This window comes from Benincasa hispida, chromosome 6, assembly GCF_027475165.1.
Source record: "Benincasa hispida cultivar pf3 chromosome 6, pf3_genome.v1.1, whole genome shotgun sequence".
NCBI classification, from domain to species: domain Eukaryota; kingdom Viridiplantae; phylum Streptophyta; class Magnoliopsida; order Cucurbitales; family Cucurbitaceae; genus Benincasa; species Benincasa hispida.
In genome coordinates, this window is record NC_143483.1 from 46,996,416 (window position 1) to 47,020,727 (window position 24,312).

The 24,312-nt window shown below is 38.5% G+C and overlaps 2 protein-coding genes and 1 non-coding gene across 5 annotated transcripts; 2 read left to right on the forward strand and 1 right to left on the reverse strand.

Moving 5' to 3' along the window:
• The first annotated feature begins 647 nt into the window (after positions 1-647).
• On the forward strand, positions 648-3,762 carry LOC120079383 (C2H2 and C2HC zinc fingers superfamily protein). 3 transcript variants are annotated; one of them, XM_039033546.2, is made up of 11 exons: positions 648-940; positions 1,033-1,104; positions 1,289-1,369; positions 1,483-1,507; positions 1,632-1,714; positions 2,270-2,302; positions 2,554-2,632; positions 2,732-2,784; positions 2,894-2,954; positions 3,173-3,255; positions 3,361-3,762. In XM_039033546.2, exons 2-11 carry the CDS (start codon positions 1,084-1,086, stop codon positions 3,448-3,450), a joined length of 609 nt encoding a protein of 202 aa, XP_038889474.1. In that variant the 5' UTR covers positions 648-940; positions 1,033-1,083; the 3' UTR covers positions 3,451-3,762. The 3 variants fall into 3 exon arrangements, with proteins under 3 accessions (XP_038889474.1, XP_038889475.1, XP_038889476.1); XM_039033547.2 differs by having other exon boundaries at positions 715-940; positions 1,036-1,104; XM_039033548.2 differs by lacking the exon at positions 648-940 and having other exon boundaries at positions 947-1,104.
• On the reverse strand, positions 833-904 carry TRNAP-CGG (transfer RNA proline (anticodon CGG)). Its single transcript has one exon. It is a non-coding gene; the product is annotated as a tRNA-Pro (tRNA).
• Positions 3,763-5,891: 2,129 nt separating the features above from the next.
• Positions 5,892-8,118, forward strand: LOC120080046 (Tetratricopeptide repeat (TPR)-like superfamily protein). Its single transcript, XM_039034588.2, has one exon. It carries the CDS (start codon positions 6,045-6,047, stop codon positions 7,497-7,499), a length of 1,455 nt encoding a protein of 484 aa, XP_038890516.1. The 5' UTR covers positions 5,892-6,044; the 3' UTR covers positions 7,500-8,118.
• The last annotated feature ends 16,194 nt before the right edge of the window (positions 8,119-24,312 follow it).

Sequence of the window (24,312 nt, forward strand, 5' to 3'; positions counted from 1 at the left end):
TCTTTTTAATCTCTATACTTTCAAAATTTTCATTTTGATAATTATACTTTTAAAAGGTCAACGTTTTAGTCTATTCATTTTCAATTTTTAAGGAACCAAAATAATCATTTTTTAAAAATCAACTAAAATGAACCAAAATTGGAAGTATAAGATTAAAATGAATATTTTAAAAGTATTTAGTCAAAATGAATCAAATTTTAAAAGCGTTAAAACAAAATAAACCACTTAAAAATATGGAACCAAAATAAATCAAAATCAAAATACATGGACAAAAGAATTATTTAAATTATTATAAATATGTTAAATTAGGTGTAATGTAGATGTCCATTAGCCATGTATCACTTATTTATTAGTCTATGTGTTATCCATGTATCTCTAGATTAGATACTATTATGTCTATGTCATCCACCTCTTACCTACCAAATGACCTATAAATAAATAGTGGCATTTGATGGATTTTGGAAGACACATATTCAGTAAATTTCATGAAAATCAGAGAAAATAAAGAATTTAGGAAGACACATATTCAGTAAATTTCATGAAAATCAGAGAAAATAAAGAATTTAGAAAAATTTCTTATCTTATATTTTGTTAATTTATTCTATTTTGTTTTTATTATTATATTATATTTTATCGATATACGTGTTAAGTCTCTCAAGTTCACAACGTAAACCAATTTTTAAAAAACATTCACATCAGACCAAATTTTCATAAGGAGTCTTGTTCACAAAATTCAAACAAAAGGGAAAAAAAGAAAAAAATCAGCGTCAAACTAGTGAAAATTGCAGGGAGCAAAAGGAAAAGAAGCGAAGCCGCCGGCGAACGGAGCCAAGGGGCGTTGCGAGAATCGAACTCACGACCTCTCGCACCCGAAGCGAGAATCATACCACTAGACCAAACGCCCTATACAACTCAATCTCCTAATTTCGCTAGTTAACATGTGATTTCACATTTGGTGTTCTTCTATTTTCGAATCAATTCATGATACTTCCTTTTTTTTGTTATTGATTTTCTCTGAGATTTTCTTTTCAGAAGAATCCAATCTGAGTTTCGGTAGTTAGGTCAAGGTTTTTTTGGTCAGCGATGGCTCATACCAGCAATACTGTGAGTTTCGTTTTAAACCCTAACTTACTGATATTCTATCCCAACTAGATATCTCTGAGTGGTTCTGGTTTTGGTTTTGGTTTGAGAAAAATAATTAAGAATAATCAATAATCTTTACTTTTTCTTTTTGGGATTTTGATGAGATTTGTATTGCAATTAATTTCGGTCGATTTCTTATATATAGGCAGCTGGAGTTGATAATACTTTTAGAAGGAAATTTGATCGGGAGGAGTATTTGGAACGAGCTCGTGAGCGTGAAAAACAGGTTAGGGCTTTTGGAATTTCTCGTTTTCATCGTCACCTTAATGCTTATTTCTACGAGTGTTCTACAAATGTTTCTAATTTTGCTGATTCTGGTGTCTTTAATCTGTATTTCAGGAGGTTGAGAGGGTTAAGTCGAAATGTAAGTGTTTCTTTTCGTGTCTTTTTTATTGTATTTTGCTTTTGTTCACTTGTAATTATTGAAACTAGATTATGTAAACTTGGTTAGATCGTTCAGAAGGATTTAATTTGCCATCTTTCTTCAGTGAAAGGTCCACCAGTGCAAAGAAAACCATTGAAACACAGAGATTATGAGGTAGACCTTGAGTCCAGATTGGGAAAAACCCAGGTTAGTCAGGCTATTTCTCTTTCTGTTCCTTAAAACATCTCGAGTCCATGTGTATATTGGTCACTTTGATGGAGAAACTGTATTGTACTTCTCTTTTGTATTTCTGTAGTGAAGTTAAGGCTGTCTTGAGTTGCTAATTGTTCGTATTTTCATTAACTTTCAAAATTTGTAGTATATTAACTTTGAGGTTATCAAATTTTGGCCTCTGGCCTCTGGATGGATGTTGCTGTAGATTCAAGTTCTATGTGGCATTATTATTTGACATATAAGACTTATTTCTTATTACCTGTACTGCATATAGTTAACTGGCCAGCATGTTAGATTTCCTCTGCAAGACATTTTTATGATGATGGGGAATGACTTTTGTAAATTCACTTTATAGTTTGTCTTTCCGCTGATAGTGATGGAAAAACATTTAAAAGGTTATATTCATCTGCCCTGTCTTGCACACGTTAATGTAATTTTCTCAATCTTAGATTCCAGTTGATGTGATCAATGTCTTATGATTCTGACCTGCTTCATTCTTGTATTGATCGTTAATTCATTCTTGTGCAGGTTGTCACTCCTGTTGCACCTCTAAGCCAGCAGGTATCACACCTGATCATCTTTTCTCTTAGAATTGCTGCAGTTAAATCTTGAATTACATTTGAGCAATTTCAATTTTTAACGACTGTATAACTTGTTGACTTGAAAAGAAAAACTGGAGGAAAAATGAAGGTGGCTTTTCATCTATGGTTTTGGTTAATGTGCTCTTCAATTGAGTGTCCATTGGTGCTGTGTGGTGAAATATAATATCTTATTGCTTATTTTCTTCTTTATATTAATGAATTCTTTTTCAGGCTGGATACTACTGTTCTGTTTGTGAATGTGTCGTCAAGGATTCTGCAAATTACTTGGATCACATAAATGGAAAGAAACGTATGGTATCCCTTTTGCCACAACATTAGCCAATTAAGTGTGAAATATTCAGGTTTTTTATTTTCTTCACCTTTTTTTTCTATTGGTCCTATGCTGTAGATCAGAGAGCCTTGGGTATGTCCATGCGGGTTGAACGAGCATCTCTTGAACAGGTACCACCCTAAATACTCAGAAAGATGAAATTATTTGTCCTCTCTGTTATTGTATATATTTGTGAAATCTCAGTGTTCAAGGGGCTGAAAGTAGCTTTATGTGAAATAGGTGCAGGAGCGGTTTGAAGTTCTTAAAAAGAGAAAAACGCCAGGAAGCTTCACAGAGCAAGGTAAAGCTTAAGAATTCAGAGTTAGTTTTGATGGGGGAAAGAATAGGATTTTCCTCTCCATGCTAATTTCATTGATGGATGACACTATTATTACCATGCCATGCTTTTGACTGCACAAATATATTATTAGCATTAGCATCCAATATTATCACTATTCTTTGTCTCATTTTTTAAAATTATGTTTTATGTACTGATGTTATCTCCTGTTTTTCCTATAGATCTTGAAGAGCGTATACTAAAGCAACAACAAGAAGAAGAACAACGAAAGCGCGAGCGTCGAGAAAGGAAGAAAGAAAAGAAGGTTAGTACTATAATGTCATGATTTTGGTATCATGTTGGCAAATCAATTTCTATCATGGAAAGAGAGGATCACATTTTACACTTTTGTTATCCTTTCGGAGTGTAGAAAGAGAAGGCTGCAGAAGAGGAACCTGAAGTAGATCCTGATGTTGCAGCAATGATGGGATTTGGAGGCTTCCGTTCATCCAAGAAGTGAAAATTATAGGTTCATCTTCTTGAACTTGAGGCCTGAGCTTCTCCCTTGTGATCCTTATGGAGTTCTTAAAATTTGAATTGATGTGCAAGGGAAGTTCTAAACTTGTGCTTCGCGGCCTCTTGGACTATAAGTTGTATGTTTTGAAGATTTTAGATATGAAGAATGAAGAATTAGAAGAGCTTAATATGGCCTTTTTATGTAACATTAAATTCATATGTTACATACAATGTTTCTTCATGTCTGGGGATGAAATTAGTTGCTGGGGTAGATTTGAGATGAACTTGATCCCAAAAATGAAAGAAAGTATATACATATTCTTGTGTTTTTTGTTTTAGGTTCTTCAAATTGGCTGTGCACAACCTTTGTGAGGTTGGGTGGGTGCAAAGGTGAGTGATGTTCAAGAAAATTTTCTATACATGTGTTTTTTGTACAAAGAATGTGGGGGTTTGGAGGTGGTCAAGTGGGCTTTGAATCCCATTTCAACCAAATCTCAATATTGAAAATTGAAATCTCATAATCTGATCAGTATATTCGTAATATTGAAATTTCAATCTTTGCTGGTCTATCTATTATAGGTTAGAGTAAGGATCACAAAAGATAATTTTTATCGGCTTTCAAGTATAGTTTTATTCTTTGAGTTAATAGTTACAGATCTAGTAAGAAGATAAATTGACGTCCATTGGAAAACTTAAGTTTACGGTTTTGGAAAAAAAAAAAAAAAAAAAAGGACGATCCGAGGAAAAAAAAATGTAGGAGGGGCCTTAGGGCTACGGATCTAATGAGAAAAAAAACATATAGACGTCCATGGATGCCTTAATTGATAGGATTTTTATAGGATGACCTGAATGGTGGAGAAACAATGAAATTCGCTTCACTTTTTTAAAATGAGGTTTTTTTTTTATCCTTTGTTGATAACAAATTCTAGTAAAATTATTAGTATGAAACCCTCGTGCACGTAGATTGACTCTCTCACTCTTACTCTCTTCCCTTTCTTCACAATCTCGTTATCCTCTCTCCTTTCTCGCTTGATCTTATTCTTAGATCTCGCTTTTTGGCGTTTAGTCTCGTTCTATAATACAAACTAAAATAAGGGAGAGAAAAATACTCGTTGGATCTAGAGGAAGCTGGTCGTGCATGTTGGATTTGGTTGCTCTTCGTTGGAGAAGAAAATGTGAGGAAGAGATAAAGAAAGTGGGGGTAGTTTTGAAATTTGCAAGGTTAAAAAACTTAACTTTTAAAAAGTGTGGCAAAAATCATTTTAGATTTGAGAAATGAGTCTTTTAATCAATATCTCTACATCGATATTGAACTTGATACTTCAAACATAGAGTTAGACTTGATAATTCAACTCTACCTAACTCAACTCAGAGGGTAAAATCAAAATGAAACAAACTCGAAGTTGAACATCAAATAAGAATGGTCTAAAGAAAAAAAAATAAAATATTGAGAGGGTATTTCGGGCACTGAGTTGAATTATGAAATCTAGAATTAATAGGCTGGTGTTAGGAAATTTTTGTTTGGGTTGCCGAGTTGTAAGATGAAGTTCTTCAATCAATGTACAAAGTAGATAAATGAAAAGTAAAAGTAAAGTTACTCAATAAATGTATCACTTTTAATAATGATTAAGTTTAAATGCTTCTTTGATCACTATGTTTTTAACTTTAGCTCACTTTGGTCTCTACTTTCAAAATGTTCATTTTGGTTCTTGTTCTTTCAAAAGTGACCATTTTTGCCACTTCCTTCTCATTTTTTCTTTATTTTTAGGATATCAAAATGATCACCTTTTGAAAGTATCAAAATGAACATTCTGAAAGTATATGGACTAAAATAAACTAAAATTAAAATTATAAAGACCAAAATAATTTTTTAAAAAAATACATGAACTAAAATGAACCAAAATCAAAAGTCAAAAGTGTAGTATTGAAATAAGTATCAGAACTAAATAAGATCGTTGGACTTCCCAAATCCAATTGGATCCGGTGGATGGATGACCCAAAAGTTGGGCAAAAGATGTGAAATGCCCTAGTTTTTTAAAAAAATGTCGAACGACCCTTTGTTGACGTCAAATTGGGGTAAAATTACCAAAATATACTCACACGCACACGAAAAAGCAATCTCGCTCTTGCACGCAGAAAAGACCCATTTTTCTTTCCCTTCTCGCTAGTCTCGCTCTTCCATTTTTCACTGGTTTCGCTCTTCCTTTCCTCACACAGTTTTGCCAGGCACTCGACATCAACAATCACTCTCCTCAGAGCTGCTCGTGTGAACTCACTGTACCGAAGAAGAAAAAAATGCAACAGAGAATAAGTTGGAGAAGAAGATGCAACGGAAGAAGTCGGGAGAAAGGACGAGGAAAAAGAAAAAGGAAAAAAGGAAAAAAGAAACATGGAGAAAACAAGAAAACAAGAGACAATATTGTAATTTCACATCATTATAATATCATCAAAGAGTCATTTGATATTTTCTTTCAAAATTTAGATCATTTGACATTTTGGAGCTTTGACAATTATCTCAATTCCACTCCCCGCCAATTTTCATACTTTGTAATTCTCTTCTTCTTCTTCTCTCCAAATCCCGTTAGCAATCTCTATAACATGAACAAGAACTGTCTGGAGATCGAGCGGAGAATCCTCCGCCTCCTTCACGGCGAAAAATCCCGAACCCATCTCACTGAAATCCACGCCCACTTCCTCCGCCATGGCCTCCACCAATCCAACCAAATCCTCGCCCATTTCATCTCCATTTGCGCCGCTTTCAATCACATTTCCTATGCCAGTCGCCTCTTTTCACAATCCCATAACCCCAACATCTTCCTCTTCAATTCCATCATCAAAGCCCACTCCCTCTGCCCCCCCTTCCAACAATCCCTTCTCCTGTTTTCCTCTATGAAGAATCACAGGATTGTTCCTGACGAGTACACTTTTGCGCCGCTGCTTAAATCCTGTGCGAATCTTCGTGAGTATAGTCTTGGTCAGTGTGTGATTGCTGAAGTTTTGCGTCGTGGGTTTTACTGTTTTGGGTCTATTCGTATTGGGGTTGTTGAGTTGTATGTTTGTTGTGAAAGGATGGAGGATGCGCGGAAGGTGTTTGATGAAATGCCTCATAGGGATGTGGTTGTTTGGAACTTGATGATTCGTGGGTTTTGCAAGATGGGTAATGTTGATTTTGGCTTGTATCTCTTTAGGCAAATGAATGAACGTAGCCTAATTTCTTGGAACACTATGTTATCCTGTTTAGCTCAAAGTAGATGCGATGCTGAAGCTTTGGAACTCTTTCAACAGATGGAAGAATGTGGTTTTAAACCTGATGAGGTTACTGTGGTCACAATGTTGCCTGTATGTTCTCGTTTGGGAGCTCTTGATGTTGGACAAAGAATCCATAATTATGCAAGTTCTAAGGGAGATATGGTAGATAATACAACCATTGGGAATTCGCTTGTCGATTTTTACTGTAAATGTGGGAATGTAGAAAGGGCTTACAACATTTTTCAGAAAATGACTTGCAAAAGTGTTGTCTCTTGGAATACAATGATTTTGGGTTTTGCTTTAAATGGGAATGGGGAATTTGCTATTGACCTTTTTATGAAGATGGGAAAAGAGGATGTGAAGCCTAATGATGCAACATTTGTAGCTGTCTTGACCGCTTGTGTTCACTCGGGATTGTTAGAAAAGGGTCGAGAGCTATTTTCTTCAATGGCTGATAAGTATGAAATCCAGCCAAAACTCGAACATTTTGGTTGTATGGTTGATCTTTTGGGACGTGGTGGATGTTTGGAGGAGGCTCATAACTTGATTAAAAGCATGCCAATGCAACCAAATGCCACTTTATGGGGTGCTTTGCTTGGCGCTTGCCGAACTCATGGTAACTTGAAACTTGCAGAAATGGCAGTGAAAGAGCTTTCCAGTCTTGAACCATGGAACTCTGGTAATTATGTATTGTTGTCAAATATGTTGGCAGAAGAAGGAAGATGGGAAGATGTTGAGAATGTCAGACGTTGGATGAAAGGAAAGAGCGTCAAGAAAGCACCTGGACAGAGTGCAAGTGGGTAACTATTAATCTTGATACTTATACCTCTTCAATGGGTTGTAACATACAGGCCTTGAGTTCGGTTCAAGCCATAATGTTGAAAATATCTGTTGAATTAGATTGGAGTTCAGCATTTTCAGCCATCTCGACCTGCACTGCTCCAACGTGCTTAGTAATGCATAAACTCTAAAGCGAAAGTAGTCATTGACTATGGATTCCTCTCAATTCGTATGCCGAACTTGTCTCAATCAAATGGAAGAGAAGAGAAACCTCTATGGAAATTGGAATCCCTTCTCTAGTCCATGTTTAAGTTAGACATGGTAAAGCTTCTAGTGCTGTTTCATGCTAAGTACAAAGCTTTTACCTTCGAGATCCACTGGATTGTTTCTCTATAGAAGATTGATCTCAGAGGCTCAAGAGTCAAGAAGGGTAAGTAAGAAAGAAGAAGAGCAAGAAGTAAATGGGAACACGTTCTTACATGTAAAAAAGAAGTTTCCTCGTTGAAACTTCAAACTTTGACCCAGAATGTAATGGATTGGTACTTTGTAGAGTTCAATAAGTAGACTTTTAATTTTCAGTTTTCTCCCGTTAGGTAATTTTGACCCAAACCATATCAATTAAATTACCTTTTAATTATTGTTATTTTTTTCTTTTTGGTTTTGGGTCCTGAGTCCTGATGATGCTGAATGAAGCTGACAAAAAAAAAAAAAAAATGGAGTTGCAGGGTATCGACATCCATACATCTCACATGCTAAGTAGCGTTTTACCATTTATGGTGATTTAGATCCCCATCACTTTTTATCCAACTTTATGACTAACAACATCAATTTCATATTTTTTTTTCTTTTGAGTGATGGTGATGGGTACGAAAATATGACAATAAAAAACATTTGGAGATGTGGGGTATCGATCCCTATACCTCTCACATGCTAAGTGAGCACTCTACCATCTGAGCTACATTCCCATTGTGTTGAGTTGGATCAACATTTTTATTATCTAATTTTAACACACATAATATAATTTACCCTGCAGCTTTTCTTTTGAGTTGGTCAATGATGGTGATGGGACAAAGATAAAGGTGTTCACGGTTTGGTTCGGTTCGGTTCGGTAACCACAGATTTTAAAGTGTATTTTCTGAAATCGAACCAATCGCATGTTTCGTTCTACAGTTTTTGTATGTTTTTTCATATTTTCTAAATTATAAGTGGTTCGATTATGTTTGATTTCAAGTTTTTTTTTATTTTTTTATTTTTTTATACTTTTTCATATTTTCTATATTATATATATATTGTTGGGTGAAAATTTAACTTTCAAAACAAAGAGAGAACCAACCTTTTTCGTTGGAGAATCCTACATTGGAAAATTTGGTGTTAAAAGTCTCATTTTATGTATTCCAATCTTGAGTTTTGGGCTTGGGTCCCAAGGGGTATCCATGTTTTAGAGGGAGTGAGGAGATAGACCAATATGGGTTCGGTGGACATCCGACATGCGCGCCGTCGTCCGGTCGGGCGTGGCGAGGCACGTGTGTGTGTGATGATTATTTTTAATAAAAATATTACTTTATTTATTATTATTTTTTTTATATTTTTTAATCGAAAAAGAGGAGGAAATGGTTCGTTCTGTTCCGTCGCATTCGTCCGCCTGTTCTGGTTCGTCCGCCCATTCCGTTCCGTCCGCGCACGTTCTGTGGCGGAGAGCACTTCTCGCTCCCTACGGTTCATCACTGAAGGCCTGTAAAAGGTCTGGCCTTCAGCAGTTCGAGGAGCACAATTGTTTCTTCACTTATCATTTCTTTTCCTCTCCCTCTCCTCCTCCATCTTAGCTTTCTGAGAAGTGAGTTTAGAAAGGGTGTGTGTTCCGATCGGTTATGGTGCATTTCCGATCGGGTTCTTTGGTTGTTTTATCCTGGGGACGACATGGCAATTTTCAGACCTGCTTGCACACTTGGGCAGAGCCGCGAAACGTCTTAAAGAGAGCGAGTTCTGCGACTCAGCCTATAACGAGCTTTTGTTTTGCAGGTTTTGCCCTTCACTTGACCACTATGTCTTGACGGTTCACTGTTCGTCGTTCTGAGGGTCCTGTCGTTTCCAACAATTTTAAGACGCTTTGCCACATCATCAATGGCCCTTAGTAGCAACAATGACGTTATGATATCCAATCTCAACCGTCCATTCCGGTTCGAAGGAGTGAACTTCAAGCGGTGGAAGCAAAAGATGATGTTCTTCCTCACCGTCAAGAAAATTATCAAAACTTGTACCAGCGCTAAGTCGATTGTCCTTTTAGAAGAACCAACCGAACAACAGATAAAAGAAGCTGCTGACTGGGAGGAGAAAGATTTTCTTTGTAAGAATTTCATTTTAAATGATTTAACTGATTATCTGTATGACTACTACAGTACAATGAAGACAACGAAGGAGGTCTGGGATGCCCAGCAAAATAAGTATGACACCGAGGAGGCCGGGTCGAAGAAATATGTTGTCACCCGTTATCTCAAGTTCCAGATAATGGATGACAAATCCGTAGAGGCCCAATCCCATGAACTCTAGAAGATATCTCAAGTTCCAAATAATTTATGTGAATGACTGAATAAAGCGATGAACACTGCAAGGTCCTTATTGACTTGCGTGTTTGATGAATTAAAAGGAAAAATTGGTATGCATTGCGATGATGGGTGCATCTTGTGATAACAAGATACCCTTTGCGTCCATCCAACCCAAATGCATTGTGCTTAGGGGTGTGTTGCGCTCGTATGTATTTTTCGCCCCTCCTTAACGAAGACGTACTAAGTTGAGGTAGTGTTGTGCTAGTAGAAATACCGTGCGCTTGTCCTCTAGAAATGCGTTGAATTAAGGGGTGTGTTGCATTGATACATGCGTCGTTGCCCATCTTCTGCAAAGATGCATTTGCGTTAATGGAAGTGTGGTGTTAATTTTCAATCATGCACCCGTCTGAATCAAATACAAAAGATAAATTCTTCATTCTTTTTCTACATATAGAAGCTAATTCTTGATTCTTTGTACATGCTTTTGTATTGCGTTATTTGTAATTCTTTGTATACTTGGTTAATTTTTAATACAACTGAGTAACAATTCTTTTTGTATGCGTTAGCCTCTTCTTTATCATCCTTTGTCAATTATTGCGATGTTCTTTATCTTTTATCTTGTGTTATTCATTGCGTTGCCATGATGACTTACATGCATACACTTAGTAACATTTCCCACACTTTGTATTTTCTGACTAACACTTAAATAATTCGTAGCAATAGCACTACTTTACCTTTTATCCTTCAAAATTCTGCTCAAACCTTCGTTTCAAAATTTTGACTAAGTGTTTGTGTATTATGTCCAAAACGACACAATGAGGGCCTTGCGCATCTCTAAATTTAGGGGTGGGAAAGGTCTGAGCAGATGCGATCATTAAGAAAATGCATCCATTATAAAAATTTAAAAAAAAAAAAAAAAAACATAAAAAACATACGAAACTCCAATGTCAGCGTAAGAGAAATTCCAAAACATTCCCAACCTGATAAGAGTTAGTTGTGAAAGGAACCTGCTCGTAGTTGGATGTTCGCATGATACTCGTGGGAGCAAGCTAAAACGAAGGTAGGTTTCCAAGAACGATGCAATATGAAAAGAGAAAAAAAAATGAGAGAAAAATAAAAGAATATAAGAGACAACTCCTCTGACCAGCAAAAGTTAAACTTAGCTGAAAATCAAGAGTTGAAGTTGAGATTGGCACACAACCGTAGTTGGATGTTCACATGACACCCGTGGGAACAAGCCAAAACGAAGGGTGTAACCATGATCAATAGACTCTAATAAAACAACGCAACCCGACCACCGCATTTAAGACGCATCAAGTTATTTTTGCAAGAAGAGGTAAACATTCTTTTCAAAACTAGAAGGGAATTTTTGAGTAGAGATTTGTTGTATAGAAGAATAAAGTAGGGCATATTTAGGAATTATCAAGGATAGAAAAAAATTGCGTTGTTAAGTAATGTTGCCTAGGTGGAGCATTTGGAGCAACCAATCGACGCAAAAATTTAGGATAAGAACTGAACAATATTTCCTTAGTAGAAGATATGCTTGAGGACAAGCATATTGTAACGTTGGAGTTATGTTATACGATGCACGCACGGTTTAAGCCAATTGATATACAACAATGCCCTGACTTGACTCAATTCATGTAATACTACTTCTAGATATGCGTTATTCATGGATGTTCCGGTAGTATTCTGTGCATTGTCACAAGTTTTCTTACGTTGAAACCAAGTATAATTTCATCGCAAGTTTCTCCGTATGATCCGAGGTCGAACACAGGGACTGTTTGAGGTTATTACGTTATGTTTATGATACATGCGACCAGGTTTTTCAATCTTTAAAAGTATAGTTTGTGCAAGTATATAAAAATTGTGATAAAGTAAAGAAAAGCAGTAAAAATGCGATAATAAAATAAAGTGCAGTAACCTAAGCTAAGATGGTACAAGATACAGGCTTCATGATACAAGATACTGAGGTCAAGACTAGTTGTGAAGATTCTACAAAGATCATGTAATGCAGCGGCAAGTCTTATGTATGAAACTGAACAGAAAGATAACTAATATAACCATCGCAAGTTCTTAATTGCGTTGAAATGATAAGTACGGTTCTGTTTTTCCCTTAGTGTACACCTTTCAGTGATCGGCCGCGTTCCCATATGTCTGTGGTGAAACAAAGACGAACGTAATGAACGCAAGGTTGCTTCCTTGTCTGGAAGTACTACTCGCTCTAGTTAACGCATTCTTCTGACATTCTCTCGATAGATCAGAACGACATCTTCACATCTGCTCTCACAGGTGAAGATGTCCTCTAGCATGCCTTAGCTAAACGCAATTTATCTCTTTAACACAGATTAAGTACTCGTTTAATTCATATTAACTACCAGGGAATTAAGAACACATCATGAAGAAAGCGATAAACGGAGGAACGGAAATAGACAGAAAAGTGGTGATGAAAGCGATCAAAACATTCAATATATCTATTTAGCGTCTGATACATGGTGTGTGAATGTAGAGATAAAGAAGATGAACTATAATGATGAAAATAGATAGAATAGATACAAATAGCACCAATGTCTCGGCACCAATTTGGATTGGATGGGTTGGACAGATGGATGAGCTTCCCTCTCAGGCTTGCTCAACTGGTAGCAAGGATCTGAGTAAAAGAGCTTCGCGGCGGGGATCTGGCAGATGAACACTAAGACTCACCTCTCGGTTTTGCCTCTTCTTCTTCCCGGATTTCTTCAATTTAACACTAAGCTCAGCCTTTTTCTCAATATAATAGCAGCAATTAGCCCCGTATCGAGTAACCTTTTTTCCTGTGAATTCTATGGGGTATTTATAGGTGAAGATCTTTGACTCCGACCTTGTGGTCCCCACTTGTTGTTATGGAAATTCCGAAGATGGAGGGATATTATTCCTTTTGTTATGCAATCAGACCATCGAATCTGCACAACCGTTAGTTGTACACGTGTCACAATCCTCCGCTTTTGTGTTGCTCAACTGCATCTTTCGATCGAGTGTTTGCATGCGGTGTTGTTTTTATTACCGCATGCGGTTGAAAGTCAGCTCTGGATCAACTGTCGCATTACGCCGTCATTGCGTTTTATCGTCATTTCAATGTTGATTGATGGGCGCAATGTGACAAAGATGCGTTGGTCAGTTCTTCTTGAGCTTTGATCGCAAGCAGTGACTTGGTTTCCTACAAAACATAGTAGAAATCTTCTTTTCTTCCATCTTAATGATGTTAGTGGGTGTAATTGCAATAATTCAGAATTATTGTATTTCTAAGCTAATTTTCATACAATTGGGGCATATTTAATCTCTTTTGGCCGCAATATCTAGATAAGGCAGTACAAAAAACTTGTATTTCTACAAGTTATCACACCCCCAAATTTAGATATATTCTTGTCCTTAAGTATATCTTCTAATAAGGCAATAAAGCTCAATTCCTATCCTATATTTCTGCGTCAATTGGTTGCTCCGAATGTTACACTTAGGCACATTACTTAACATCGCAATTTCTTCCTATCCTTGCTAATTCTTAACAAGCCCTACTTTATTCTTCTATATAACAAAATTCTGCTCAAAGGTACTTTTCTAGTTTTTTTTTTTTTTTCAAAATGGAATGTTTATTTCTTCTTGTCAAAACACTTGATATATCTACATACAGTTCAAAACTTTTGCGTCATTTACTAGAGACAGTTGGTCATGGTTACATTCTTCGTTTTGGCCTGCCCCTACGGGTGTCATACAAACATCCAACTACGAGCAGGCTCCTTTCACAACTAGACTCTTATCAGGTTGGGAACATTTTATTTTTCCCTTGCGCTGACATTGGAGTTTAGCATAAAAAGTTTCTTTTTTTTTTAAAAAAAAAAAAACAGAAAATGAATGCATTTTCTTAAATACTGCACATTTTTTATTTTATCTGCTCAGACCTTCCCCACCCTCAAATTTAAAGATGAGCAAGGTTCTCATTGCGTTGTTTGGATAGACTAGACAAACACTTAGAAGAAAATTTTCAAAAAGAAGGTTTGAGCAGAACTTTGAAAGATAAAAAGGTAAAGTACTGCTAAACTAAAAATTAACTAAGTGTTAGTCAGAATTTATAAAGTATGGGAAATGTTTCTAAGTATAAACATATATTACATCATAGCAACGCAATGAAGAACATAAAAGTAAAAGATTCAGAATATTGCAAATATTGACAAAGGATGATAAGGAGAAAGGCACAGGCAAAAAGTGGAGTGAATATGTACTCATTGTATTGAATATTAACAAAATATGCAAATAATTACAAATTAACGCAATACAAAATTGTGTGCCTGTACAAGAATCAAAGAATTTAATTAACTAATAAAAGAATAAATGAATTGAAAAGAATACATAATGGTTGCATAGATAAAAGAAAAAAATTATGGGAGGATTATTGCTGAGGGGCTGGCGGGTCTGATGGAGGATTTTGAGGTGGTGCTGGAGAAGCTTGTTCAAAATTTAAGTGTTTCCGGAGATGTGGAGATACCATTGGACCATGAAGATATACAGTGAGAAAGTTAAAGTATTCTTGATTACACTCCGCAATCAATCTCTGGTGCATATGGACCTTATAAATGTTGCGATGCATGTTGATCAGCGCCTCTCTTGATGTGGCAGCATTGCATTGAATATCATCAATCTGCTCCATTACCACTTCAAATCTTTAGTTGAAGAAGTGTTGTTGTTGTTGAGAGAAAAGGGATCTCATTTCTACTAACTCAGCATCCATGGAGGTGATGGAGGGTTGTGCCTACGATGTCTCGCCAGCATCGTTTTGGGGTTGGGCAAAGGTGCCTTCACCTAAAATGTGTGGGTCATCAACTTGCGGCAGTGGAATGGGGGGTTGCGGTGATGATGCTATTGGTGAAGGTGGGGCTGCTGGGTAAACAAAGGAGGAGGTTGGGACAAGGAGGAGATTGGTAAAATGTTCGTGTAATGGAGAAAAAGGTTGTGCAAGTGGAGAAAAAGATCGGTAAACTTGCAACGCATTCAAATCGATCGCGGGCCTCTTTGCTAGCAGCTCGGGCCAGTGTGGGGAGTCTTTGAGGAGCAGCCTCAAGATCTTGATGTTGATGAGGTCGTGGACTTCTGGCATGGGCTTCTCATCAATGCCTACACCCATGGATAGGCACAGACTTGAAACGATACACGGGAAGAAGTACTGCCCTTAGATATGCCCCACTAATGATCTGATCTGCCTTGCGATCAACTGCCCTACGTTGATAGAAATGCCGCGTGCGATGCAGTATGCGGCCATGACCCGATCCCTTGATATAGTTCTGTCATTCGTTGTTGGGATCAGCCACTTTTTGACCAAGTAAACCCAGGGTCTTCCCTCCGGAAGCAAGGACTTGGACTCTAGGGTGCGGATGCCTTTGAGCGAAACCGACCACTTTGTGCCCGGTTGCGCTAATACCCTTAGCACATCTTCCATCTGTTGCTCCGTGGGATCATCAATAATCTTGTTCCCTAGTGCATCAGAGTTGTCCTTCATCTGATATATTTCGTTTATGTCCCTTGCGTTGAAGGATACTGGTTCTCTTTTAAAGGTCACCGCATCCCTGTTTCCATGTAGATGTCCATGATAGAAGTCCCGCACCACCTGAGGCACAATGATGGGTGGGCATTGGCAGAATGTATCCCACCTATGTTCCACAATCACGCTTGTGATGAGGTCAGGTAGTGGTGTCAGCACAGGATAGAAGCCCATCTCAATCAACATGTCATCATTCTCCTTTCTTTTTTTATGAACGCTTCCTGGCCGATGCGGGCTCGCTGCTCTCCGCAATTGCCTTGCATTTTTTCTTAATCAACGCAAGGTGGGTTGCTTGTCTTTGTTTCTTCTCTCGCTCTTTGCGTTGATCCTTCTTCTCACGCTCTGCGAGTTCTTTGCCCTTTTTCTTCATTAAGCGCCGCATATTAGCTTCGCGCTTTTTCTCCTTTTCTTCCAATAATGTCCTCTCATCTTCCTCCTTTTTCCTTCTCTCCTCTTTTTCTTCTTCTTGTTCTTCCCTCGCAAACTCTTCTTCAAATTTCTCAGAGGCCAGCAATAGATGTTGTTCCTTCTCGCACCTCCATATCCCTTCAAGTCTTGCAAGCTCATTATTGCTTCGCATTTCTTCGAACTCCAATCTTCTTCTTCTATTTCCTTCTGCGATGATAAGCTTTCCCCTCTCCATTTTTTCTTGCTTCTCCTTCTCTTCTTTTCTTTTTCTTTCTTTTTATTCCATTGCGATAATTAATCTTTGCGAGTCAATAGTGGACCCTTGCAACGCATTCTCCCTGCGACGCTGCATCAGGGGGCTTCTTCTGCTTCTTCTCCTTCATCGGCTGCAACCATTTGCATTATTTCGGGTTGCGCCGATTCCATCAACTGTGCCGTTTCCCCCCTATCTTCCTTCACGGAGGTTGATTCCATTCTTCTGCGGGCTCGCAACCCTCTACTTTTCTTCTTCTGTCATTTTTAGGTGTCTCTCTTCACGCCAGCGCATTTTCTTTTCTTCCTTCTCCTTCTTCTTTTTTTCCTTCTTGGCCTCCACATCTTCATCATCATCCTTTTTCTCTTTGTTCTTTCTCTCCTTGCGATGATGGAAAGATTTAGCCTCTCCCGCCTTCCTTCCTTTTTTTTTTCTTCTTCTTCTTTTTCTTCTCAGCCACTTCTGGTTGTGCCTCCCCTACAACCTCCTCCATCACAACGTCAGAGGTCTCTAACGCAACTTCAGCCTCCTTGGCCTCCTCCACCGCAATCTCTTCCTCCGCAATTTCGGGAGGTCCGTCATAGGCTTCTGCGTTGACAGTCACCTCGGGAATCTCTGGGGCCAGAACGCCTCTTCCAGTTTCTTCTTCAATTACCACTGCATCCTCCTCCACCACTCCTCCTGTCACTGCCACTGTCTCCTTCTCCGTAGACAGTGGTTGATTTACAACCCCTGCCTCGGGTAGTCCACCTTCTAGCTCTAAGTTACTCAGAATGTTGCTAAACACCTCCGTATCATCGCGTCTCTTCCTTTCACTCTCAGTGGAGACGGCAGGTGTTGGAACAAGTATGTTTTCAGTGCTTCCTCCCCTTTTGAACAAAGGAGGTCTAATGGCCAAGGGGTTTCTCTAGGCTCTCCTGGAGAGTCTGGGGGTAGTGTGGGCTTGGGCGACGAGTCTACGACTGGCAGCCAGAAATTTCGCCTCTCGCATGGCGACTTGGTCAGAGGTAGGGGTGGATGGTAAAGCCGAGTGGTTGGAAGTTTGGTCAGCCATGGAAGCTAGCTCGAAAGAACTGGTAAAATGTAGGGATGCTGGGAAAGAAGAAAATCCGTATGCTATGGCGCTAGGGTTTCTGATTGCAAAGATGAGGTAACATTTCCAAAATGAGGTAAGGATTCTATTTATAGGTTTGGTCGTAGTGGGCCCAACGCGATTTTTGCAGCGACAGGCCTCAAGACACTCAAAAGGTGCGTCGCTCGACTTTCTTCATTTATGGGATTTCAAAAAAAAAATGTCCTTTCGTCCGCCGAATCATCATTATTTTGAAATACTAAACGAGTGGACTTCCCCACATTACAAAAAGAATTTTCTTTAATATTTTATTCGAATGGACGCAAGATAAAGATTAACGCAATGTGCTCACCAACGCAAATGCATCTTCGCAGAGGACAGGCAACAACGTATACATCCCCGCAACACACCCCTTAACCAAACACATTTCTGGAGGATACCTCAACATAGTGCATTTAGCTAAGGCGGGCAAAGGTCATATGCGAGCGCAACACACCCCTCAGCTCAATACAGTTGAGTTGGGTGAACGCAAACGTATCTTATTGGTTCAAAATGTGTCCATTGTTGTCTTGCATACTTGTTGTTGATTATATGATTTTATATTTTTTTTTTCATCAACGCAAGTACTATGGCTTGCAGCAATCAATTTTTCTTTATTACTCAATCATTCACCATTTAAAGCTCAACACATTAATTATGGAAAAGCTTAAAGAATTAAAGACTATACGGAAATAAATGCCAAGGAAATAAATGAAGAATTAAAGTCATAAAACCAATAACGAATTAAATAAGCAAGTGAAGACAAAATTCAAGAATTTAAAGAGATAGAAATTTAAGAAAGCATTAAACATAGTGGTGAGATATGGACCGACATATGCGTTTCTTGAATGAGCGCAATCCACATCTCCGTAGGTGTTCCTACTTGCCTGCCCAATATCCTAGGGACATTGCTCCTTTCCTGTAGATCCCGGGGCTTCTAAATTGCTGGGCAACGTTCCTGGTGCTCTGCTTCTCAGCTCGGAAGCTAGCTGACCCACCTAGTCTCCAAATTTCTAATTGAAGACGCCCCCGCTTGCATCACTGTGTCATTTTTATCCATATATTGCTTCAGCAGTGTCTCCAAAGAGCTTTCAGAAGTGTTAGAAGATGAGGGTTGCTGGTGATGCGACTATCTCGGCTGCCCTTGATTTGAATTTTGGTGAAAAGGGGGATTCCCTCGACTGCCACTTTGATGGTTGATTGGCCCCCCTTGGTTGGGATTTCCTCCTCAACCGAAGTTAGGATGGCTTCTCCAGCCAAGATTATAGGTGTTGTTGAAGGGATTGTTCTAGATGGTTGTTGGATGTTCGATGGGCACATTTCAACTGCATGAGCCCCTCAACAATTGACGCAACTTATTGCGGCCACTTGAGCCGACGCAAGAGATTATGCTGATTGTTGAGGGATGACTCCTTTATTAATTGCCATTGATTAGAGGATAAAAGTCATCGCGACCATTTGTGCGGCCAACATGGTCATTGTCTCTGCAGGGACAATGGCAGTTTCATTCTTTCGTCTATCGATGCTTCAGCCTCCATATCCATCATCGATTCAATAGTCCAAGATGACCTTAGCCTCTGTGTATGTTTTATACATAAGACCTCCTACCGCGGAGGAATCAGCAATAGTCTGCGTTGATCTGTTCAGACCGTTATAAAAAGTTTCCATCAGGACACAATCGGGGATCCCGATATGCGGGCAATTTTTCACCAGTCTTCTAAAACGCACCCAGGCGGTGCTCAGGGTCTCATTCTTCTTCTGGTCGAAGTTCAGCACGTCCTTCCGTCGCCTTGCGTTGACGGCTGGTAGGAAGAACTTCTTCATAAATCGCTCCACCAATTGGTCCCACGATGTTATCTCATTTGGCTCCAATGAGTGAGCCCACTTCTTGGCCTCATCCCTCAAAGTGTAAGGGAACAAATATAGTCTTATATTCTTCGGGCTTACGCCAGGTAGAGAGAAGTTGTTGTACATTTCGGCAAAGCTGGTCAGGTGGGCGTGTGGGTCTTCACCTTACAGCCCCTAAATTGCCCGACATTTTGGATCATCTGAAGCATGACCAGCTTAATTTCAAACCTTGCATTCTCCTCAACAGTAGGCCTCGAAATCCCAGGCGAAAAGTCATACAGGTTGGGTGTTACGTAATTCCTCATGGGAATGTTGTGGTTAGCTGCCAAGAAGAAAGGATCATGCGCTAGTCGAACAGCTCCTTAATTCACTACCGATACCGCATTATCGTTATTGTCTGCCATACTTGCTGCCTTCTTTTTCCTAATTCGATTCTGACGTGCCCATGCACGAAAGGTACACTTGATCTCAGGGTCAGCTTCGAATTCTGGTTTAGCACCAGTACTTATAAACTGTCAAGCTGTTTTTCGCGTTGAATAGTCAGTACAATGAGATCTGTCCTACAAAATACCACAAACACACTTAAATAATAAACCGTTAACCATATCCTCAGCAACGGCACCATAAACTTATAACGTTGGAGTTATGCTATACGATGCACGCACAGTTCAAGCCGATTGATATACAACAATGCCCTGACTTGACTAAATTCATGCAATACTACTTCTAGATATGCGTTATTCATAGATGTTCTAGTAGTATTCTATGCGTTGTCACAAGTTTCCTTACGTTGGAACCAAGTATAATTCCATCGCAAGTTTCTCGATGCGATCCGAGGTCGAACACAGGGACTGTTTGAGGTTATTGCATTATGTTTATGATACATGCGACCAGGTTTTTCAATCTTTAAAAGTATAGGTTGTGCAAGTATATAAAAATTGCAATAAAGTAAAGGAAAGCAGTAAAAATGCGATATTAAAATAAAGTGCAGTAAACCTAAGCTAAGATGGTACAAGATACAGACTTCATGATAAAAGATACTGAGGTCAAGGTTGGCTGTGAAGATTCTACAAAGATCATGTAATGCGGCGGCAAGTCTTATGTATGAAACAGAATAGAAAGATAACTAATATAACTATCGCAAGTTCTTAATTGCATTGAAGTGATAAGTACAGTTCCGTTTTTCCCTTAGCATACACCTTTCAGTGATCGGCCGATTTCCCACATGTCTGTGGTGAAACAGAGACGAACGTAATGAACGCAAGGTTACTTCCTTGTTTGGAAGTACTACTCGCTCTAGTTAACGCATTCTTCTGACATTCTCTCGATAAATTAGAACGACATCTTCACTTCTGCTCTCACAGGTGAAGAGGTCGTCTAGCATGCCTTAACTAAACGCAATTTATCTCTTTAACACAAATTAAGTACTCGTTTAATTCATATTAACTACCAAGGGATTAAGAACATATCATGAAGAAAGCGATAAAATGAGGAACGGAAATAGACAGAAAAGTGGTGATGAAAGCGATCAAGACATTCAATAAATCTAGCGTCTGATACATGGTGTGTGAATATAGAGATAAAGAAGATGAACTACGATGATGAAAAGAGATAGAACATATACAAATAGCAGCAACATCTCAGCACCGATTTAGATTGAGACCTGCTTGTCGGATTGGATGGATTGGACGGATGGATGAGCTTCCCTCTCAGGCTTGCTCAACCGATAGCAAGGATCTGAGTAAAAGAGCTTCGCGGCAGGGATCTGGCAAATGAAAACTGAGACTCACCTCTTGGTCTTGCCTCTTCTTCTTCCCGGATTTCTTCAATTTAACACTAAGCTCAGCCTTTTTCTCAATATAATAGCAACAATTAGCCCCGTATCGAGTAACCTCTTTTCCTGTAAATTCTATGGGGTATTTATAGGTGAAGATCTTTGACTCCGGCCTTGTGGTCCCCACTTATTGTCATGGAAATTCCAAAGATTGAGGGATATTATTCCTTCTGTTATGCAATCAGACCGTCGAATCTATACAACCGTTAGTTGTACACGTGTCACAATCCTCTGCTTTTGCATTGCTCAGCTGCATCTTTCAATCGAGTGTTTGCATGCGGTATTGTTTTTATTACTGCATGCGGTTGAAAGTCAGCTCTGGATCGACTGTCGCATTGCGCCGTCATTGCGTTAATCATCTTTTCAGTATTGATTGATGGGCGCAATGTGACAAAGATGCGTTGGTCAGTTCTTCTTGAGCCTTGATCACAAGCGGTGACTTGGTTTCCTACAAAACAGAGTAGAAATCTCCTTTTCTTCCATCTTAACAATGTTAATGGATGTAATTGCGATAATTCACAATTATTGTATTTCTAAGCTAATTTCCATACAATTGGCGCATATTTAATCTCTTTTGACCGCAATATCTAGATAAAGCAGTACAAAAAACTTGTATTTCTACAAGTTATAACATATATCTAAATTTAGATATATGCTTGTCCTCAAGCATATCTTTTACTAAATCAATAACACTGCATGCGGCGATCAATCGAATATGTAAAGAGCAACACATTTGCGGAGGATTCGGACGGATGTACAGCTTTCAGTTGTGCATTTTTGATGGGTTGATTGCATTTCAGAAGGAATATTTACTTCGCCATTTCAGGAACTACCATAACCATAAAGTGGGGACCACGAAGTCAAAGAGCCAAGCTTCATCTATAAATAGCTTATACAAATTCACTGAGAAATATACTTGAATACATAGAGACGTGTATATACTGATCTGAGAGACAGATTGGTCTGAAGCAGTTTCCAGAGTAGATCCGGGATAATCACGAGATAAGATCAAGAGGTGAGTCTCCGAGCAAAGAATCCTTTCCAACCCAAATGCATTGTGCTTAGGGGTGTGTTGTGCTCGTATGTATTTTTCGCCCGTCCTTAACGAAGACGTACTAAGTTGAGGTAGTGTTGTGCTAGTAGAAATACCGTGCGTTTGTCCTCTAGAAATGTGTTGAATTAAGGGGTGTGTTGCATTGATACATGCGTCGTTGCCCATCTTCTGCAAAGATGCATTTGCGTTAATGGAAGTGTGGTGTTAATTTTCAATCGTGCACCCGTCTGAATCAAATACAAAAGATAAATTCTTCATTCTTTTTCTACATATAGAAGCTAATTCTTGATTCTTTGTACATGCTTTTGTATTGCGTTATTTGTAATTCTTTGTATACTTGGTTAATTTTTAATACAACTGAGTAACAATTCTTTCTGTATGCGTTAGCCTCTTCTTTATCGTCCTTTGTCAATTATTGCGATGTTCTTTATCTTTTATCTTGTGTTATTCATTGCGTTGCCATGATGACTTACATGCATACACTTAGTAACATTTCCCACACTTTGTATTTTCTGACTAACACTTAAATAATTCGTAGCAATAGCACTACTTTACCTTTTATCCTTCAAAATTCTGCTCAAACCTTCGTTTCAAAATTTTGACTAAGTGTTTGTGTATTATGTCCAAATCGACGCAATGAGGACCTTGCGCATCTCTAAATTTAGGGGTGGGAAAGGTCTGAGCAGATGCGATCATTAAGAAAATGCATCCATTATAAAAAAAAAAAAAAAAAAAAAAAAAAAAAAAAAAAACATAAAAAACATACGAAACTCCAATGTCAGCGTAAGGGAAATTCCAAAACATTCCCAACCTGATAAGAGTTAGTTGTGAAAGGAACCAGCTCGTAGTTGGATGTCTACATGATACCCGTGGGAGTAAGCCAAAACGAAGGTGGGTTTCCAAGAACGACACAATATGAAAAGAGAAAAAAAAATGAGAGAAAAATAAAAGAATATAAGAGATAACTCCTCTGACCAGCAAAAGTTAAACTTAGCTGAAAATCAAGAGTTGAAGTTGAGATTAGCACACAACCGTAGTTGGATGTTCGCATGACACCCGTGGGAACAAGCCAAAACGAAGGGTGTAACCATGATCAAAAGTCTTTAATAAAACAATGCAACCCGACCATCGCATTCAAGACGCATCAAGTTGTTTTTGCAAGAAGAGGTAAAGATTCTTTTCAAAACTAGAAGGAAATTTTTTAGTAGAGATCTGTTGTATAGAAAAATAAAGTAAGGCATGTTTAGGAATTATCAAGGATAGAAAGAAATTGCGTTGTTAAGTAATATTGCCTAGGTAGAGCATTCGAAGCAACCAATCGACACAAAAATTTAGGATAAGAACTGAACAATATTGCCTTAGTAGAAGATATGCTTGAGGACAAGCATGTATCTAAATTTGGGGGTATGATAACTTGTAGAAATACAAGTTATTTATACTGTTTTATTTAGATATTGCGCCTAAAAGAAAGAAAAGTTGTGTCGATAGTATAGAAATTGGTTAAGAAATGCGAGAATTATAAAATGTCGTCAATACACCCACTAACACCATTGCGATGGTAGAATAGAGTGTTTTAATTTCTGTTTTGCAGGAAATCAATCATCACATGCGTTAATGGCTCAAAGATAAAAGAAACAACGCATCTACGTCGCATTGCACCCATCATTCAGGAATGAAGAGATGATCAACGCAATGACGGCGCATGCGATAATCGATCAAGAGCTTAGCGATCAATGCAAATTCAACCACATGTGGTAATAAAAAATAACACCACATGCGGCGATCGATCGAAGATGTAAAGAGTAATGCATTTGCGGAGGATTCAGACGGATGTACAACTTTCAATTGTGCATTTCTGACGGGTTGATTGCGTAACAGAAGGAATATTCACTCCGCCATTTCAGGAACTACCATAACCATAAAATGGGAACCACGAAGTCAAAGAGCCAAGCTTCATCTTTAAATAGATTCTGCAAATTCACTGAGAAATATACTTGAATACATAGAGACGTGTATATACTGATTTGAAAGAAAGACTAGTCTGGCTCGATTTCCAGAGTAGATCTGAGATAATCATGAGATAAGGCTGAGAGGTGAGTCTCCGAGCAAAGAATCCTTCCAATCCCCGCTGTTGAAGCTCTGTACAAAGGTCATTTCTACCAAAAGAGCAAGCCTGAGAGGGAAGCTCTCCTCTCCATTTCTACCACACGCCGGCAA